At 46.9% G+C, this 12,250-nt stretch overlaps 1 protein-coding gene across 1 annotated transcript; it reads right to left on the bottom strand.

Annotated features, from left to right (window-relative positions):
• Positions 1-1,000: 1,000 nt before the first annotated feature.
• LOC139002730 (keratin-associated protein 16-3-like) lies at positions 1,001-5,516 on the bottom strand. Its single transcript, XM_070403802.1, has 3 exons — positions 5,375-5,516; positions 4,459-4,481; positions 1,001-1,219 (listed from the first exon to the last, which is right to left on the bottom strand). Exons 1-3 carry the CDS (start codon positions 5,514-5,516, stop codon positions 1,001-1,003), a joined length of 384 nt encoding a protein of 127 aa, XP_070259903.1.
• Positions 5,517-12,250: the final 6,734 nt, after the last annotated feature.

Raw genomic sequence — 12,250 nt, 5'->3', positions numbered from 1 at the left:
ATTATATAATATTTCAATCAAAGTCTCCTGATCTTTTTCCCCAATCCATGGCTGGCTTCTGGGTCAGCTGCTTGTCCAAGGAAGAAGCCATCTTATCTTCCTGGCTAACAATCTTTCTTCTTTCACATACTCTCAAGCATGCAGAGAGGCAGGAAATAGATTTAAAAGATTAATAATTCTACACTGAAATGAAAAACAATGTTTTAAAAGAGCTAGTGATTTAAATCTTTCAAGGGCACATGCCCAGGTTGCAGGCTCAACCACCAGAGGAGGGCATGCAGGAGGCAACTAATCAATGAATGACTCTCTCTTTGGTGATGTTTCCATCTCTCTCTCCCTCCTCGTTGCCCTCTGAAATTAAAAAAAAAAAAAATTAAAAACATAAACCAATTTTAAATGAATGGAAATATTGAAATGGAAAATGTTAGTTGAGTTAATTAAATTCTATTTGTTGATAAATAAATAGATATATTCAATATTATTGCTCTTTGTTGTTGACTTAAGTCTGAATATTTTATGAATAAAATCAAGAGACTGAAAGATTTAAATCACGGGCCTTTTTGAAACATTTTTTTTCATTTCAGTGTAGAGTTATTCATCTTTATCTCTATTCCTGCCCCTCTGCATGCTTGTGCGGTGTGTGCACGAAAAGGAAGATTGTTAGCCAAGAAGATGGCTTCTCCCTTGGACAGTGGAGAGGATGTGCCCAGAACCACTTCCTCATAATTGCGTTTCAAGAACAAACCAAAAACCATACTTTATTTTCAAATTCAATGCTTTATTGGAAGGTGAACAGATACTCCAATCAGTTATGACAGCAAACGTAGAGCATCCTGGTCTATGAGGGAGATGCAGGCACAGTTGAAAATATACCAATAATTCTGAGAAGCTAAAGACTTTTTTGCCAATAACCCAGCATGAGGTTTGCTGTCCAGTTACTTAGATCACACGTGGGAGGAAGTCCGTTGTAAGTTCAGAGGCTGAGCTGCTGGGCAGGATTTCAGTAGAAGCCAGAGTATCCGTATCCCCCGCAGCAGGACGGGCGCCAGCAGCCACAGCCATAGCTTCTGTAGCCATAGCCACAGCCCAGGCCCCCAAGGCCTCCCCAGCCCCAGCCGGAGCCATAGCCACAGCCCAGGCCCCCGAAGCCGCCCCAGCCGTAGCCGCGGCCTCCGTAGTAGCTGCCATAGTAGCTCATGGTGTCAGGGGGAGTGTGTTTCTGTTCAAGACAAGATCCTGAGAGTGAGTGTCAGCGAGTGGGGAGGGAGCTTATATACCTGAGCCAGCAGGTGCTGAGTCACGTGACCATTCCTGGGTGTCATTCCCAAAGATTCATGGCCCTGAGGCAGCTCGTTAATCTGGTTGCTGACGCCAGAGATGCTCATATTTATTAAAATTTGGAGCCGGCACAGCTGCCTGGTTAGGGCCCCTGGAACCCATGACAGTCTTTGTTTCTAAGTAGAAGCATATCTGTCTTCCACGTCACAGAATAAAACCTCACTAAACACAATTTTCCATTCCTAAGCGTGTGGCATTCGTCATATTTGTTGGCGTGTTCTCATTAAATGTTGTGTCATTTTATTTTGCATATCATTCTTTGGATTTTTCTATCTTACTTTCATCTCAGTTCAAATACCCTTATCCAATGTAAGATCCTTACAGCTATGAAATTCCTTAATTGTCAAATCTATTTCTCTCAAGTTGAACACGCACATGAGAAAACCATGTTAATCTTATGTATCTTCTTGCAAAATACCCTTTTGGCTTCTCCACACGGTGAAATGCATTTCAGAAGCTGAGGCTCTGACCACAGAACAATCTCACACGTGTCCCCCCAAGCTGAGCACCTGGTCACAAAGTTCTCTGTAAACATCACCCTCTTTTTCACATAGAAGTGGATCATCCAGAAACATAGGTGACGGTGTCTTCTGTTTGCAGTTGCTCTTTATTTTCTCTCTCTGTTCTTCCTGGTTCCCACACATCCTCTGTCTCTTCCAGCCGCTCCTGAAGTGGTCATTCCCGCTCAGTCCCACACGCTCACACCACCAGGGCTTCCACTCTGATCCGGTTTTCCCATCAGTACTTCATCCCTCCACTCAGGTTTGGAATTTTAATCTAATTTTTCTTCCTCAGTTGTTTTATTTTCTTTTTTATAATTTGTTTTTATTTATTTCATAGGGGAAGGGGAGGGAGAGAGAGATAGAAACATCAATGATGAAATAAAAAATCATTAATTGGTTGCCTTCTGCACTTCCTATACTGGGGGTCAAGCCTGCAACCCGGGCATGTGCCCTGACCTGGGATCAAACTGAACCATGACCTCTTGGTTCATAGGTCGATGAACAAGTACTGAGTCATACCTAATGGGTGTGTCCTTATATTCTTTTCCAATTCTCTGTGTCTTGCCCCTTATTTTTCCTTCAGCAACCAGGTAACACTTTTTTTATTTTATTTTAGAATATTTGGCATGCCATCTTACATTGGTTGTATTAGTTCCAGATGCACAATAGAATGACTCAGCATGTTTGTACCTCACAATGGCCTCCCCCTGTAAAGACCTGCAATCACCTGTCACTGTGCAAACTTGTCACAGCATCACCGACTCCATGCCCCTTTCCCTTGTCACTCAACCCCCAAACCTTTCCAATAAGATATTCTAATTCTTCATGGTTTTAAATTAAAAAGACTTCTGTACTCCTGAGATTATATAATATTTCAATCAAGGTCTCCTGAAATCTTGATGCCTGGAAATGCTGCAAAAAATAAATGTGCAGTGACAATGTGACTGAGACAAAAACAGAAATATCATAGAGGTTAGCTGCCAGCCTTCAGCGAATTTCCTCGGCTCGTAAGGAACCCGAGTGTGAGCCCTCGGTTCCAGGTGAAGCCCTACTGGAGTGCCCGCGCCTGGGGCTTGGTCTTTACCATTGTGTGTGCTTCACAGACTTTAACATGTACCAGGGCTTTGGTTTGTAGGTGGTGCTGGGGTTTTTGTTCCATTTTGAGGTTTGTAAGTGTTAGAAGAAAGCTCCTCAATGAGGAACTTGACTCGCTGGGTGAGGGGAATCAGAGGGACACACGGGTACCAGCAGGCAGATGGGACCTGCTTTGTTACACACACCAGCAGCCACCGCAGGCGGTCAGTGGCACCTTACACACATGCCCAAACACGCTCAAGAAAAGAGGCTTTTTCCCAAATAGTAACATCAGTATTTTGGCTACAGAAAGGCACGTGGTAGCAGGGTATGGCTGGCTGTGTCCTTGCCTTGCGCCTGCGTATAACAACTCAACCTTGAACACTTTGATTAAGATTCCCACGCTCAGAGTGGCCTTGCACATCAGCGTGCTCTAGACAGAGTCCTACATAAGTAATACATTTTTGTTAATACATGTTTGTTAATACATTTCCCATCTGACTGTATTCACTGATCTTTCAAACAAAACATATTGCCAAGAATAAATTCTGCCTGCCACAGCTTTAGGGAGTACCTAATATAGTGTATAGACTCAATCACACATATTTGACCAAATATGACCAACCTAAACAAAATATATTCATTTTATATTGTTATCTGGCTATATTATTTGATTCTAGGAAAACGTTGGTATTTTACTGCATCTGTTTTTTATTCCATCAAAAATATATGCATCATGTCGCCCATTTCTATGAGGAAAATTTCAGATTTTGCTGATATTTCATTTTTTAAGAGAGCTCTTTGGTTTCAGCTTCAGCTAAGTTCATTCACAATTTCTAGTATGTCTTTTGTTTCTTTCCCTGATTGGATTGAGGCTAATTCCTCGGTGTGGTGATGGTGGTGAGGAAGGATGCATGTGAGACACAGTGAGAGCAGAGGAAGGCGAACAGAATCGTTCAGTTGAAATGTTTGAGTTCAATGGCCTCATATGAAAGGAATTTACCCCAATCCGTGGCTGGCTGCTGGGCCGGCTGCTTGATGACAGTGTCAAATGAGATCATGTACTCAGAGCCGGATACACCGGGTGAGATTGTACAGAATAAGAGTCTTTAAGTTGATTTACTTTCATCATAAGCCGGTTATATTGTTTCCAGGAAACGTCTGGGTGGGCTCAGGCTGCCTGTCACTGTGTCCCATCACGAAGGCAGGTGGCATCCCATCAGGCGTTATTGAGGAGGCCAGCGCACCAAGAGGACGGGCGCTTACAGGCATCAAATCCTGTCTTTGAGCAGGTGCCGGGGACAGGACTATAAAGGAGAAGGGGCCGGGGACTGAATGCAGCTACATGCAGCCCTGGGGGCCCTCAGTTGTCAGCTATTGTCCTTAGCCTTCAGTTGATGAGATGATGGTGAGGAGATGATGGTGAGGAGATGATGGTGAGGAGATGAGGTGGATGAGATGATGGTTTGACTCCTGTTGGGTGGGCCTATGGGTTCTTCTTGCTGCCTATGGGTTCTTCTTGCTGGATTCACAGCTGAGTCACCTCCTCCATCGCTTCGCACAGGCCTTGAAAGGAAACGTAAGACAAACTTAACCCCCTGTTCACATATGAGAAACTTAACCCCCTACACACATACATGTATGTGTGTTCTAAGATTTTAAAGAATATGATTACTTCTCAGATTAATTCAGGTGCTCAGTCTATCAGATTATAAGTCCCCCTATCTTTATGCCACAATCTATTACCATTTGCTTGTGCTTACAATAATAATAAAACCAAATAAACAAATGTTGAATGAATCGAAGGATTAAAATGAGGAATGTTAGTTGAATTCAATAAAATCCATATGTTGGTAAATAAATATAGAGCTTTCAAATATTCATTGCTGTTTGTTGTAGACTTAAGTCTGAGTATTTTATAAATAAAATCAAGAGATTGAAAGATTTAAATCACTAGCCCTTTTAAAACATTGTTTTTCATTTCAGTGTAGAATTATTAATATTTATATCTATTTCCTGTCCCTCTGCATGCTTGAGAGTATGTGAACGAAAAGAAAGATTGTTAGCCAAGAAGATGGCTTCTCCCTTGGACAGTGGAGTAGATGTGCCCAGAACCACCTCCTCATAATTGTGTTTCATGAACAAACCAACAACCATACTTTATTTTGGAATTTAATACTTTATTGGAAGGTGAACAGACAGTCCAATCAGTTATGAAAGCAAAAGTAGAGGATCCTGGGGTTATGATGGAGATGCAGGCACAGTTGAAAATCTACCCATAATCCTGAGGAGCTAAAGGCTTTTGTGCCAATAACCCAGCATGAGGTTTGCTGTCCGGTTACTTAGATCAAACGTGGAAGGAAGTCCCTTGTAAGTTCAGAGGCTGAGCTGCTGGGCAGGATTTCAGTAGAAGCCAGAGTATCCGTATCCCCCCCAGCAGGATGGACGCCAGCAGCCACAGCCATAGCTTCTGTAGCCATAGCCACAGCCCAGGCCCCCAAGGCCTCCCCAGCCCCAGCCGGAGCCATAGCCACAGCCCAGGCCCCCGAAGCCGCCCCAGCCGTAGCCGCGGCCTCCGTAGTAGCTGCCATAGTAGCTCATGGTGTCAGGGGGAGTGTGTTTCTGTTCAAGACGAGGTCCTGAGAGTGAGTGTCAGCGAGTGGGGAGGGAGCTTATATACCTGAGCCAGCAGGTGCTGAATCACGTGACCATTCCTGGGTGTCATTCCCAAAGATTCATGGCCCTGAGGCAGCTCGTTAATCTGGTTGCTGACGCCAGAGATGCTCATATTTAGTAAAATGTGGAGCCAGCACAGCTGCCTGGTTAGGGCCCCTGGAACCCATGACATTCTTGTTTCTAATGAGAAGCATATCTGTCTTCCACGTCACAGAATAAAAATTCTCTGAATAGAATTTTTCATTGGGAAGCGATCACATCATCACAACCGGGTGGTGTGAGGGTGCTGTCATTTCTCATTTGCATGCCGTTCTTTGGATGATTGTGTCTGACTCCTTCTGGGGTCACATCCACCAATCAAGTTTCACATTCTTTACTGTGTACAGTTCTGTGTCAAATTTACTTCTCAAGTAGAAAACACACACACACACACACACGCACACACACACACACGCACTTAAACTATTTAGTGTGATGTATCCTCTTGTGAAATACCCTTTTGGCTTCTCCACACAGTGAAATGCATTTCAGAAGCTGGGGATCTGACCATAGAACAATCTCACACGTGTCCCCCCAGGCTGAGCACCTGGTCACAAAGTTCTCTGTAAACATCACCCTCTTTTTCACATAGAAGCGGATCATCCGGAAACATAGGTGACGGTGTTTCTGTTTGCAGTTGCTCTTTATTTCCTCTCTCTGTTCCTCCTGGTTCCCACACATCCTCTGTCTCTTCCAGCCGCTCCTGAAGTCGTCATTCCCACTCAGTCCCACACGCTCACACCACCAGGGCTTCCACTCTGATCCGGTTTTCCCATCAGTACTTCATCCCTCCACTCAGGTTTGTACTTTTAGCCTGTGTTTTTCCTTATGTTCTTTTTTTATTTATTTGCTTGTATTGATTTCAGAGAGGAAGGGAGATTGAGAGAGAGATAGGAACATTTATAATGAGAGGAAAATCATTGATTGGCTGCCTCATGCACTCCCCACATTGGGGATCAAGCCTGCAACCAGGCGTGTGCCCTGACCAGGAATCAGACTGAACCGTGACCTCCTGGTTCATAGGTTGATGCTCAACCACTGAGGCATGCAAGCCGAGCATATGTAACATTTTTGATAATACATTTCCCTCCCATCTGAATGTATTAATTCATTTTCAAACAAAACATAGTTGCTGAGTGACTGGAAGATTAAATTCTGACTGCACAGCTGTAGGGAGTATCCAACAGCATAGGCTCAAGCACACATATTTGACCAAGTTATACCAATTTAAACAAAATATCGTCATCTTATATTATTCTCTGACTATATTATTGGATTCTAGGAAATCGTTGGTATTTCAGCCCCGTGGTCACCAACTGGTGGTTCAGGGACCTCTCTGGTCGGTGAGGTCCGAAAGTTTGGCGACCACTGTTTTAGTCCAACCGTTGTTTTTTTAGTTTCATGAAAAATATATGCCCCCTGTTGCCCCATTTTTATCAGGATAAATTCAGATTTTACTAAAATTTAGATTTACAAGAAAGCTCTTTGGTTTCAGCTTCAGCTCAATAATAATTGGTTCACGATTATGTCTTGTCGTTTCTTTCCCTGATTGGATTGAAGATAAATCCTCAGTGTGGTGATGGTGGTGAAGACGGATGAAGTGAGATACAGTGAGAGCAGAGGAAAGGGAACAGACACGTTTAGTTAAAAATGTTTTGAGTTTCCCTTTGCCTGTTTGGCTCAGTGGATAGAAGATCAGTCTTGGACTGAAGGGTCCTGAGTTTGATTCTGGCCAAAGGCACATGTCCAGGTTGCAGGCTCAATCACCAGAGGGGGGCATGCAGGAAGCAACCAATCAATGATTGATTCTCTCTCATCCATGATGCTTCTATCTCCCTCGCCCTCCTCCTTGCTCTCTGGAATTAAAAGAAAAATTAAAAACATAAAGCAATTTTGAATGAACTGAAGGATTGAATTGGGAAATGTTAGTTAAGTAAAATCCATATGTTGATAAATAAATGGGTAGATATGTTCAATATTCATTGCTATTTGTTGTTGACTTAAGTCTGAATGTTTTATGAATTAAATCAACAGATTTAAAGATTTAAATCTCTGGATTTTCAAAAAAAAATTTTCATTTCAGTGTAGAGTTATTAATCTTTACATCTATTTCCTGCCCCTCTGCATGCGTGTGCGGTGTGTGAATGAAAGGAAAGTTGTTAGCCAAGAAGATCGCTTCTCCCTTGGACAGTGGAGTAGACGTGACCAGAACCACTTCCTCATAATTGCGTTTCACGAACAAACCAACAACCATACTTTATTTTCAAGGTCAATGCTTTATTGGAAAGTGAACAGACATCCAATCAGTTCTGACAGCAAACGCAGAGGATCCTGGGAATATGATGGAGACGCAGGCACAGTTGAAAATCTACCCATAATCCTGAGGAGCTAAAGGCTTTTGTGCCAATAACCCAGCATGAGGTTTGCTGTCCAGTTCCTTAGATCAAACGTGGAAGGAAGTCCCTTGTAAGTTCAGAGGCTGAGCTGCTGGGCAGGATTTCAGTAGAAGCCAGAGTATCCGTATCCCCCCCAGCAGGACGGCCGCCAGCAGCCACAGCCATAGCTTCTGTAGCCATAGCCACAGCCCAGGCCGCCAAGGCCTCCCCAGCCCCAGCCGGAGCCATAGCCACAGCCCAGGCCCCCGAAGCTGCCCCAGCCGTAGCCGCGGCCTCCGTAGTAGCTGCCATAGTAGCTCATGGTGTCAGGGGGAGTGTGTTTCTGTTCAAGACGAGGTCCTGAGAGTGAGTGTCAGCGAGTGGGGAGGGAGCTTATATACCTGGGCCAGCAGGTGCTGAGTCACATGCCACCTGTTTTGTGTCATCGTGTCACCCCTCGTTGACACAACGCCAACCTCTGAAGGGGCCGCCTGCTCATCAAAGTGTCTCGCCTGCCTTGTTGCCAAGTCAAGGTGCCCCTTACACACCTCGCGTCTCTTTTATGAGAAGAAATTGCTGCATCTTCAAAGCCGGGACATACCAGACTGAGCACAGTCCTTCAGAGCGAGCACGTTGCGTAACTCGTTGGACGGCGGCATGTTTAGAATTCAGTGTTGCTTCATAGCAGGCTCGCCCTGGATTATTATGCTTCGCTGACGATTAGAAGAAATCTATCCAATCAGGTCTAGAATAACCCTGAGCTTTCAAAGGCATCCTGTGCTTCCTAGTGAGGTCGCTGGTCGGGCTTAGGACACCTCTGAACGCCTGGATCCCGTTCCTGTGCCATGGGCACCGCATGGACCTTCAGACAGAAGGGTCGAGAGGGAGCCGCCCTCCCCCTGTCGTTTCATGACCTTGGCTCTCAGGAAGCATATTCTCCTTTCTGCTTTGCATACCAGTTTGGAAAATAAAAAGCATTTGGATCAGTAACACGGGGAAATATTGTTCATACCCAGGAGGTGAATCACAGTAGCCAACCATCTGTTCAAAGCCCCCGTCCCATCCTGACTCCCAGCGCTACCAGAACCACATTCCCAGCCGCCTGCCTGTCGTTCCAGACCCCAGTTCCTACCCCTCGAACCCATGCACCTGCCCCCTCATTTAAGCTATTCTCCAGCCTCACTCCCACCTGTCACTCAGATCCTCCCAGTCCCACAGGGTCTGGGACCAGGTTAAACCGTGAAATATAGACCATTTCTCTTGGCCCCCATGCATTCCTGTGCAATCCTCACCTAAATACTCTCAGATATGCCTTCCCTTTTACCACAATATTTTTCAGTTTTGTATTCTCTTTACCAGTTGTGTGTTCATTAGTCTCTAATTAAATATTCATGAATATCTTTGATAGTGAATTCTATGCCATCTCCAAAGAACCTGGAAAATTTAGTAAGAGGCTGTTAACACTGAAGATATTTTCAGTATAATAAAAACACGTATGTGTCGCCCTAGCCGATTTGGATAGAGTGTCGGCCTGCGGACCAAATGGTCCCGGGTTCGATGCTGGTCAAGGGCACGTACCTCAGTTGCAGGCTCCTCCCCAGCCCAGGCCCTGGTTGGGGCACGTGCAGGAGGCAACCCATCGATGTGTCTCTCTCACATCGATGCTTCTCTCTGTCTTTCCTTCTCTTCCACTCTCCCTACAATCAATGGGAAAATATCCTCGGGGGGGATTAAATAATAATAATAATAATAATAATTAATAATAATAATAAACACCAGGTGCGTATAATGTAAAAAGGCAAGGTGGGGAAAAGTACTTTCTGAGACAAAAAGCCCTTCGGCTTCCACCAGGCTAACCCCACCCCGGCTGCCCCTCCCCTGGTGAACTCTGAAGACAGGCTCCCATCTTGCACCAGCGGCTCAGTTCCTGTTCACCTTCGATGACCTCACACACACTGTTCACCTTCTGTTGCGTTTCTGAGAGACGGTGGGAGGCGGGCCCCCGGGTGGACTTGCTGGCTGCTCCCGGGTGAGCGCTCGCCCCTGCCGCTCAGTCCATCACTGCCGAGTGGATGAGGATGGTCTCGTGGCCATGACGACGGGATGCTCTGAGAGTGTCGAGGAGGAACTCGCTCCAGGAGCCTTACTGCTTTAGGAAAACAGAGCCCATGCCCCACGGTTTCATGTATTTGTTGTTCAGCGCATATTGGAAAACGCCTACATCTCAAGCGCAAGAGTCCACAGACCCCTTGAGCCATCCCCCTCCGATCGCCCACATTTTTCTCCTGACGCCGCCAACCAGTGTGGCTCCCTCGGAGGGTCCCTGTTCTGACTCACACGCGGATCCTGTGCGGCCAGCGCGCTCTCCCCGCTGCACGCCGTGGCCTCGGGAGGCGCCCCCCGTGCGGCACGGAGCGCCCGTGTCGTTTCCATCGCCTAGAAGGAGGCTGCTCCACTCAGACTGGATTTGGGGCAGTTTCTCTTCTTTCTTTATTTCTTCTTCCCTTTTTTTCTTTCTGTTTCCTGGCTAACATGTCGGAATAAAGCTGATGTGTACCTATCGATGCTGACCTTTCTGTTTACCTGGACATCCGTTCTCGTGGTCGTACATGACTCCTAGGGCGTGAGTGGCAGCTATAGCCTCAGCAGGTCCCGCCACGCAGTGTCCAGCCCCCTGCTCACTGCAGCCCCGAGGCTGTGGCGGCTCCTCGTGCTCCCCCACGGCCACGCTCAGACCCGGTCCCCTTGCGGGGACTCCTGACGGCTGATGATGGGGTTGGGCAGTGGCATTGGGCACCTTTCCCAATGTTCACAGTCCCCTTAGATGTCCTTCCCTTTTTAAATGATACTTATTGATGTCAGAGAGGAAGGGAGAGGGAGAGAGAGAGACACCGATGATCAGAGAGAATCATGGATCGGCTGCCTCCTGCACGCCCCCCGCTGGGGATGGAGCCCGCAACCTGGGCCTGTGCCCAGACCGGGATCGAACTGTGACCTCCTGGTTCATAGGTTGACGCTCAGCCTATGACGTTCCTTTCTGAAGTGCCTGTTCCGCCCACTGTGCTGTCCGCTCACCCGGCTTGTTAATCGGTATTATTATTGTTGTTGTTGTTGACTGGCAGCAGCTCTCTGCGCGTTTGGGTGCTGGTGTTTGGTCAGATTCACGTCATGAAAATAGTTGCCCGGGTGCTCGGTTTGGTATGTTTTGCTTTGAAATGGTGTCCGTCTGTGAAGAGAACGTTGTCATGTGACATCCGACTTCCGCGCCTCCGCCTTCTGTAAGCGTTGGTTCCGGTTCAGACATATTTTCCTGCCTCCCCCCTTTATCATTTACTTGGGGTGGTCTCCTTTCTTCAGCACTCGTTCCCTTTGAAGGGGCCACGATCTAAAAGCAGGAGAGGTGACCCTCTGAGTGTTTAGTCTCCTGAGTCTGGCTGCAGACGGGCGATTGCAAGTAAGGCAATTCCCTCGCCAGGCGGTGCCAGGACACCCCTCCGCCAATCCCCCACCGGGCGGGCACCTGAGGCCGGGGGGGCCCGCTGGGACGTGCTCTCCCCAGGACAGCAGACAGCTTTCTCAGGGATGCAGACATGATGAGCAGGTCCCTGTACCCAGCAGCGCTGCAAAGCGCAGTCCCTTCACCTCCTCATGCTACGGTCACCCCACCTCACAGGAGGCGCGTCAAACACAGACCCAGGTGGTTATCACGATTCTTCTTCTTGGGGCCTTTCCTCACATTGTGGAGAAATGCTATTAACTATTAAAAATAGAAGAGTGCTGTCGGGTTCTGTCTGAATCTGGGTGGGCCCAGGAGGTTGGTGATGAGGATGAGTGACGCCCTGAGAGTCAGTGATGGTGCGGGAGGAAGCTGCGTCTCGCGTGCTCACAGCTGGAAGCCCCTCTGCCACCCCTGTCGCTGTCCCGTTGGGGGGAGGGGGGCTCTTACCTCTCTGACCAAGTGATCGCAAAGCTAAGCTACTGCGACCACATTGGCGCAAGGGCAGGTCTTCCTCGTCTCTGAGCACATGTGTTCTCATGTTTCGCCAACAAGCCCAAGTCTTCACAATCCATCCCACCATGTCAGCGACAGTGAATTGGAATATGGTTTACTCATCTGCTGTTTTCAGATCCAGCTAAACTAGGAATTAACAGATTAAGATTCTAAATCAAAACTAACACTGCTCCCCGGCCGGCATGGCTCAGTGGTTGAGCGTTGACCTATGAACTAGGAGGTCACAGTTCAAT

Source organism: Myotis yumanensis, unplaced genomic scaffold (genome assembly GCF_028538775.1).
Source record: "Myotis yumanensis isolate MYYU_CA2020_CCGP unplaced genomic scaffold, mMyoYum1.0.hap1 SCAF_2, whole genome shotgun sequence".
NCBI lineage: Eukaryota > Metazoa > Chordata > Mammalia > Chiroptera > Vespertilionidae > Myotis > Myotis yumanensis.
This window is presented reverse-complemented; position numbering and strand designations above follow the sequence as displayed.